The sequence below is a fragment of the Merops nubicus genome, unplaced genomic scaffold, assembly GCF_000691845.1.
Source record: "Merops nubicus isolate BGI_N331 unplaced genomic scaffold, ASM69184v1 scaffold3921, whole genome shotgun sequence".
Lineage (NCBI taxonomy): Eukaryota > Metazoa > Chordata > Aves > Coraciiformes > Meropidae > Merops > Merops nubicus.
Window position 1 is genome coordinate 14,294 of NW_008587775.1, and position 9,002 is coordinate 23,295.

The following is a 9,002-nucleotide window of genomic DNA, read 5'->3' on the forward strand; positions in this document are numbered from 1 at the left end:
AACCCTGTTGCCTGAGCAGCTCTTTGGGCAGGTCAGTGAAACGTTGCCCTCAGTGCAGACTGGACTGTAGCTTCTGCAGTCCAACCTCTGCCTCGTGTCCTCATGGGGCAGCACAAGATGCTTCCTCTTGTCACCATTTCCAGCTGTTGAGTGCATCAGCAGCAGCAAGGTCAAGCCCCACCTACAGGCATGTGGACAAGCACGTGTGTGTGCTGTCCCACCTCAGGGTCTCAGTCATGCTCATTTCTGCTCTTGAACTCTCCTTCTCTTAGTATGTGGCAAAAATATGTTCTTAAGAAGTGCTCCAGGTCCAGGAGAAAGGTTCATAATATCACACAGGCTTCTGTGGTAACCTTATTATCAACCTACCAAACTAAATATTTACTAAATTTAAGCTGCCTGCTGCTATCCAACAAGGATGCTCTCAAGAGTCCTTCTGTTTATCAACACACCAATGGTTTCTTTAAGGGTTATGCATGGCCTGCAGAGCAGTGAATGTTTTTTTTCTTGGTGACTTTGTCAGTGGTGGAAACAAAAAATTCCCCTGAACAAAAAAAACTTTCCCCCCCCCCCCAAAATAAAAAATCCACATACTTGTGGACAACACCACATGGTCTCAGAAACTCAGTTTGTGAAGACCTTCAGAAATTCTACATATTTAACATAGAAGGAAATACTACACAGGTTTAACAGGTCATGCCCTTAATGTGCAATGGTGAGGACTATTTGGCATCAGTGCCCACTTAGCCCCTGTAAAGTCTGATAACTGCAGATCAGAAATTCATTTCTCCATCTTATAAGTAAGAGTGATTGTCTCCTGATGTCTCATGTGAGAACTGCATTGTCCCTTGAGACTGGATGCAGCTATCCATAGGTACCTAATTTCCATGCAGCTGCAGAGCACCTACAATCATTCAAATCCTGGGAGAAGACAAGAAATGGAGAATTAACATTTCCTTATCCAAAGCCAGTTCTGTGCCTAATTCAAGATCAATGAAAAAAGTCCAGCTCTTTAGTTCTGTTCTCAAAGCTTTAATTTCATATCTTTTTCTCGTGTGTTTTAATTTCAAGTTGGTCTAGATGTCACATGACCAAATGGCTTGGAAAGACTGACATCATTTCAGTAAAAATGTGTAAGAGTAGCTCTGCTGAGTATTCCCTAAGCTCTAGCCTTGCAACAAATATCTACGTTAGACCAACTGTTCATTAAAATAGTAAACCAAAACTGGTTTCTTTGTCCATCTCTAGGGAAAATATTTTTACCTAATTGAAGCCTGGAACTGGTTGCATTGATGGACTTCTTGATGGAGACCCAAAATTTAAGCAAAGAAAGGAATCCTGTTATTTGCATGCATTTGTGTGTTTTAACACTGTGAGTGAGTGGTAGGAGCTGTACCTCTCCTTCCTCTGGATACCTTTATTTGGGCACTTCAATCAAGTATATACAGCAAGTGAGAATTCTGGGAAAATGAGTAAATAAATAGAGTGTGCTTTAAGCTACCTAGAAATCCAAAGCTCCTATTTAGAGGGTGAAAATTTCAGATGTTTGTCATCTGAATCACCATCTCTTACAAGTGGGCCTGGCCAAAGGAGTCTCGCTGGTGACAGGACATGAGAGCTCATCCACATGAGGCTGAAGTAGCTTCTACTCCTAACTGCACTTTTCAGTCTGCCTTGGCATTCCTTGATCTTCTCTGTGGAATCAGAGAATGGTTTGGGTGGGAAGGGATCTTTCAAGGCCATCTAGTCCAACCCCCCTGTAGGGAGTAGGGACATCTTCAACTAGAGCAGGTTGCTCAGAGCCCCGGTCAACCTCACCTGGAATGGTTCCAGGGATTAAGAATTTACCACCTCTCTGGGCAACCTGGGCCAGGGTTTCATCACCCTCAGTGTAAAAAACTTCTTCCTTATATCTAGTCTGAATCTCCCCTGGTTTAGTTTAAAACCAACTCTTATCCTTCTGCAACAAGCCCTGCTAAAAAGACTGTCCCCATCTTTCTTATAGACCCCCTTTAAGCACTGAAAGTCTGAAATAAGATCTCCACAGAGCCTCTTCTTCTCCAGGCTTAACAGCCCAATGCTCAGCCTTTATATAAGTACGACTTTTATAAATGTATTTTCATAAGTTGAGCAAATCCTATTGAATGCTGGATTTTTTTTTACAAGGAGCAAATAAAAAACTGGCAGGCAAAGCTAGAACTTGTCTCAACTTTTAAGGAAGCATTTAATGTGTCTCTAGCAGCTCTGCCTTCCCAGAAGTAAGACTTGAGGTGACTACTTTAGGCACATATCTCTGCAGAGAGGTGATGCAGCCTGGCTGCCTTTTACCAAAGCCTCAGGCTAAATGACTACAGAATCCTAATTCCTATGGGAAAATCTATGTGCAGTTCAGGAAGTGTCTCCTGCTGAGTGTGATTTAGAGCTCTGCTGTAACCATTATACACAGGATGAAGGTGGAGCATTATGTCAAGAGATAGAACAGAGTGCAAGGGAAAAAAACCACCTTAGTCCATCACCTAGCTATCAAATGTTCCCTACCATGGTGACAGAGAGCAGTGGGAGAGCACAGACCCTGACAACACGAAGGCTGCTGGGAAAAGACTTGCACTTACCACATGAAAATCTAAGAACATGCTTCCATTCATAAAAGCACATTAATGCCTTCACACAGCCTCCGTAGCAGTCTTCCTTCCCACGTGACACCTTCCTGGGGAATCTGGCTCTTTGCAGATGGATGTTAGTGGTTTGGAAAAGCACCATGCTGATGCTCACATGCATCACCTCCCCTCTGGCCAGGAGCACCGTAATGCACAGTGGTGGGATGCAACAGCACCCACGGCTTTGCACCTCGTGCTCAAGGTACAGACACTCAAGCTACCCAAAGTCATGATGGATTTGGGTTATCTTCCTCTTTTTAGTGTTTTGTCACCACGTGCAGCGTGGGAACGCTTTTGTCAGCAAAGCAATGCTGGCTGCAGGGCAAACTTTCAAAAGAAAAAGGGAAGGGGGGCAGAAGTTATGCTGCAAAGCCACATTTTAAAGCATGGAGATGCCAAGGGTTTGGCTCCTGTGACTATGAAAAGGTGAAGGCAGTGCTAAAAGATTTATTTTAGAATATTATTATTCAAACTACTGTATTAAGAAAAAATCATTAAGGGAATATCTCGTAATCTGTGTATACCAATCCTACACCGAGTCTATTAAAAGCTTAACTTTTATTTGGTGAAAGGACTCAAAGACACAATTTAGTGAAGTCAAACCAAGCCGTTCACTTTTTATAAGGCAATTCCAGGCAGTATAATTTACTACTAACTTTACTTTTCAATATTACTATCTATCCTCTGCTTTTTTTTTTGCCTCAAGACCTGTTTAAAAAGAGTCCATACTGTCTGAAATGGTATCCCTGATTTTATTGAAAACTTACTAAGCAAAGTACCCATCAGAAAATAACATTTTCCCAAAAAAATCATAATATTTAGCCTGCGTGCCCTAATCAAATTGAAGAAAATCAAATGACATTGAAGAAAAAAACCTCCCTCAAATCAGAAAATGCAGTGTGAGCCTTCATATGGCCAGATAATGAGGTTTTGCTTTTAATAATGAGGATTTTTTTTTTAATAAAGGTATGACTGCTTCATTTCAGGCCATAGCTCTAGCTTATTTGTACAGTGGATAAACAGAGCAACCATGCCATGCGAAGGAGCACTCAAAGATTTCTTTATGCAGGTTCTTCCCAAGTGGAAGATTATTTTTGCTGGAAATGCAAATGAAGCCTCCAGGCAGTATAAACCTTTGGTACAGATGTGAAGCTGGACTGGGACACTTCTGCAGTGAACAGCTGGAGGTCAACCCCCTTATTCATGGCATGTAATTAAGAACTCACAGAATTTTACAGTTGTTTGTGGATTTTAAATACTGAAGGGCATATGGGAGTTAATCCCATATGTACATGATGAGTCAATGTTCCCAACCTTTATTACTCCCCACCAGTGCTGCTCCACTTTGAAGTCACTGGAGTTTAGGACATGTTTTTCCATGCCTTGAAGAATTAGCTTAGTGCACGGTTATGAGTGTGACCTTTCCTATTTTGTTTGCAAATATTTATGTGACTAGATTTTGCTTGAGGATTAATTGTTCTTTATATAGATGCAAGTTTAGTCACAGAGATGAGGTTAACTCCCCTACTGTTCTGGGTTTTGTTAACAAACAATCACTGCAATTTACAGAGAAATAATCTATGTGATTTATTTACAGACTCCCACAGTACAATCTCCTATTCTACCATCCTCCATTTCACTGGTTTTCTCCAACTGCCTTTTCTTTCACCTTTCTCTTCTATTTATTTACCTTTTCTTCTCTACCTCCCCTTCCCTCCTCTGTTTTTCCACAGTAGCTCTTGTTTTTCTTCTACTATTCATGTTATCTCTGTATTTCTCTCTTCTTCATTGCCTTCCTCCACCCTACAAGGAAGTCAGAGTCTGCTCTTATTCCCCAGAAATGGAGAACAGAGGTGGTGAGAGGCTACCACAGCTGATGGTGGCTAAAGGGTGATACCCAGATCACTCAGCCTGCCATTCAGGTTGAAAGAGTTTTTCTGTTACTGTTGCTCTATCTTTCCAATGGGTTTGTGCTAAGCAACTGTAGAAATGATCAGCAGTGAAAAATGAACTAATTTCCTTCTTCTGATGGTATTTGGAGTGGCCCCAAGGTGAGCAAGCCTAGAAACAATTCTCAGCTTGGGAGATGCTGTGGGAGCTCAGGTAGAAGGAAGCAGAATCCCCTGAATTTATGATTAAAGGGGGATAAACCAGCCAGAACAGCAATCCAGTGAGCCCTACAGAGCACAGGAATCTAAAGAGCTTTGTGAAATAGGTTTCCAAGCTCTTAACAAGGTGATGAGTAAGTCTCCTTCATGCTGGGTTTGGGGTCTGAGGGCACTGCCCATCTTTCAGAGCCAGCACTGACACCTGGGTCTTCAGGGGTGTCCAAGCTCTCCTAGAGGAGCTGGACTTGTAAAACTAACTCAACAGCATTCGTAATTAAAGCCAGATTCTATGAAAAACACCAACATGGTTTTTTTTTCATGAAAAACATCTTTTAGCACACGTGAGCAAAACCAGGCCAGCAGACTGCATGATGGAGAGCAGCTGGAAGACCATGACCTGGCTAGCAAGTGGATACCTAACACCCAAAATGTCAAGATGTCTGGTTTATGTCATGCTGCTGCTTTCTTTTTTTTTTTCTTTTTCCTTTTTTTTTTAATAGTAACTCCAAAGGGGGAGAACAGCCCATTTCAATGATGTCAACAGAATGTGTTCAGCCACTTGATATCCCAGAAGACAGACTGGACAAGCGAGATTCACACTGTAATCATTTAGGTAAGTGTTATTAGATGATGTCATTGCAGTAATTATAGGGGTGTTGTCTTCACATCATTAGGTCCTGTCCAGTGTCTGTTTTTCCCCCTCCAGCAACACAACTGAGCCCTCATGAAACCTGATAGATCACACCTTCTGCTGACACTTCTGATGCCAGATGGAAAGGCAAAGAGCACTTTTCCTGCATAAAAATATTAGCTGAAGCTCTAGAGCAAAGTTAATTAAAGAGGAGAAAGGGAAAAGAGTCATTGTTCTTTTCCCTGATAGAAAAAGTGCAGCAGTTTCTTCATTTATACTGCAATAAGCTGAGAGCTAGGATATAGCTGAGCCTTCCCTGAGCACATTTTCCACTTGTAATCTCAGTAAAAGATTTCAAACACCCCCTTTGCTTCCACTGGGGCAGCTTTCTAAATACTTTTTCTCCTTCATCCTCAATCTGTTTCTTCTCATGAACCTATTTCGTACCTAACTTCTATACTGAGAGTACCAGAGGCATCTTTGCTCTGCCACGTTCCTAAATACCAGACTTCATACATGATAGATGTGCTTTTTTTGCATATTCATGGTCTTTGCCTCTGCTTCAAATGCTGTTACCTCACTCCCACCTTACAAAATTGTCGTGAAGATTTAGCAACCCAGAAACAAAAACCTATTTCCTCCGTGTTACCCTCATGATGACAATCATGAAATATAAATGCAATTTCACTGGCTCGTCAAAAAACATGTCTCACTGCCTGCAAGCACACTTTTATAAATTTTGTTTATCTGCCCTGCAAGGAAGGTGCTGTCATTCTGCCTCTGCCACACATTTCTAGCCAAAGGCACCACTTTTACAACTGCTACTATACATACAATTATTGATTTAAATACATACAGACCAAGTCCTCTTCTACAGTCAGGAAACTGAGGCAGTGGGAGGTTAAATGAGCTCATTAGGACCATGCAGGAAGCCTGTGAGGGACAGAAGAAGACCCCACATCTCCCAGGGATCACTTGGAGGTCATCCTTCCCATATCTACCTGCAGGCTCACAGACATACAGCTGCCTCAAATAGTGTGAGAAAGCCTGGAACAAGGTCCTGCTGCACCCAGGTCTGCAGTCAGGGGGTGGGTAGGGGTCTGGGGGACCCAGCTGAAGCCAGACAAGCAGCTTTTAAGAAATCAAGGCATTGGTTTGTGTGATGATACTAATGACAAGCTCCCTTCAACATTTTCAGCTTACATAAGCACCCAGAAAAGCAGATCCCTGCAGAAAAACCATGCTGGCCATCCGAGTCAAAGCTTGTTTTAAGGGAAAAATCAAAAATCCAGTGTAATGTTATGTAAATCAAAGCTGAATACCAGCCACTCAGTGGCTCTGGAAATCAAGCCAGCTCTTTGAGGGAACAATGTGATGGCTTGGTTTACCAACACCCCAGTGACCCCACACACATAAACCTTTCCTTGACAAAAGTCCCCTTGCAACTCTTGGAGGCACAGCGAGTGCAGGAGGAAACAGGGGTGGCCATGGGACCTCTGGACACAATGGTGCAGTGTTCCCTCTGCTGCCCACAGCCCTCTCCCTCTGCTTTGTGTCTACCACCCACAACAAGGAAGGAGCACCTCAGTCATCTGACTCCCATGTGGTGTAGCACAGGGGCCTCTTGTGCTGACTTTGTCCTTAAGAGATGTTTCTCCACAAGGATTTTAATTTACTTGGCTGAAACAGTATTATTAAAGCTTTCCTTTTCACCATCTGGTTTATTATTTCCCCGCAGTTTCCATTTCTATTAATCTTTGTGTTTCTTTCTCCCCTGCAGAAGATCTTTCAGAGCAACTGATTAAGAGCTGTGACCTCAAAAAGAAACCAAGAAAAGGTAAAACCATCCCAGCCTCCCAAAACACTGAACAGGAACAAAGAAAGCCAAGGAGAAAAGATACACCGGCGTTGCACACCCCACCACCTCTAACAGGTGAGCAATACATCTCTTGACTTCAAAATCCCAATTCAGATGAGGGGATGGAATCTGGGTTAAGGTCTGTAGATCCCCTCGTTCATGTGTGTCCCCTTGGATGTGGGCAAGGCCACGGTTCCCCAACATGTGCACCTGGGAGGGGTGGAAAGCAGAGGAGCTGACTTGTTAGACATTCCCTGGTAGACAAAGAGTTTTCTCACAGGGTCTGGGACTACCAAGGTGAGGGGGTGTGGGCTATGGAAAACATTCTCCCTTGGAGCTGATAGTCTTGCTGCCTTTATGTGATAAATGATGGGTATTTATCTCTGGCTGCTGAGCCATGCTAGGTGTCCCCCCCAAAAAAAAGGTTCAGCTCAGCCCCTGCACTTTCTTGTGAAACTCATACCCAGTGCTCATGCTGAATGGGGGTGGAAGAGACCAGAGAAGCACACAAGCTGCCTCCTCTGGGAAATCACAGGGCTCTTGTGCATATGGGGACTCTGGCAAAGGGCAGGAATTTTGAGAAACCAGAAACCACTGCAGCAACAAAGGGGCTCCTTGTAGGATGCTCCCTGCTGCTGCTCATCTAGAGAATCCGAAGTTTGAGAGCCAGATGCCACCAGCCTAGGAAAGGGAAGAATGAGCAGGAGACTGCCACTGAAACCTGCAAATCTTCCAAGATCAGCAGTGGGAATACATGTTTGTTGCTTTTCTCTGCTAACAAACTCCCTTTGCTGTGCTCTCTGGGGAGAGAGCTCTGCTCTTGCATCAACTGCACCGAGTTCTTCTTCCCATGCTGCACATACACAGAGGAGTTAGCCTCTACTTGCATGGTCCCCTGTGTACCTGCAACAATCCACCAAGTCAAAAAAACAAGCAGCTGGGATTTTCCATTGCTTGTAATCCAGATATTGAACTTGAACTTCAGCTTTCCCATGCATCTTTCCCTCTGCAGTCCTCTCTTAGAGAAAAGTGGCTCAGAGGCTGGAGAGCTGCTGTAGACATATAAAGAAAACATTCTTGCCCTAGTTAAAATAGGCCATTTCTCTGCAGTTGCAGTGCTCCCGAGCAGAGACTTGAGTATCCATAGGATTAAGCTACTTTGCTAAGACATCTAAATTTCTGGAATAGAAGATTGCACTTATCTTTATCACAATTTCTGATGGGCTGGAGTTTAGTCCATAAAGTAGAACCAGCAGCTAGCTGGCCTGATAGCAATGCTGTCCACAGCCTATGGGATATAACTGACATGGAGGAAACATAGACTGCTGCAAAACCTGGAGAGCAGGTACACCACACAGAGCTGCCCACCTGCTCATGCAGCCTTACCTCAGAGGAGTCACTGGGAAAGTTACAGAGGTGCAGAGTTCTCTGATGTGAACAAGGCTAAAGTAGCTTTTTCTTTCCTTCTTGCCTGCAGGCATACTTTCAGACTTTTCTGACAATCTCCTGAAAAGGTATGGCATCACAGAGAAGCCACAGAGGGAGAGAGGGAGTCCAGGCTCTCAGATCACCAACCCGGAGCAGAAAAAGCCCAGGAGAAAAGATACGCCTGCAATACACATCCCACCCTTGATAATAGGTGAGACACTTACTCAGGTAAAGGTGTTCCAAAGAGGAAGCAAAAAGTGGCTATTGGGAAGAGGCTGGAAAGTGGTTGTTCTGCCCAGTGTCCTCAGTAGATCCTGCTG

General features: G+C 43.6%; 1 protein-coding gene across 1 annotated transcript in view; it reads left to right on the forward strand.

Annotated features, from left to right (window-relative positions):
• Positions 1-5,275: 5,275 nt before the first annotated feature.
• PPP1R17 (protein phosphatase 1, regulatory subunit 17) overlaps positions 5,276-9,002 on the forward strand; it is a 9,874-nt gene continuing 6,147 nt past the window's right edge. Inside the window, exons 1-3 of the mRNA XM_008949063.1 lie at positions 5,276-5,378; positions 7,177-7,329; positions 8,732-8,893. Of these exons, the coding sequence (XP_008947311.1) occupies positions 5,297-5,378; positions 7,177-7,329; positions 8,732-8,893 (397 nt within the window). The 5' untranslated portion in view covers positions 5,276-5,296. The remainder of the gene's footprint in view (positions 5,379-7,176; positions 7,330-8,731; positions 8,894-9,002) is intronic.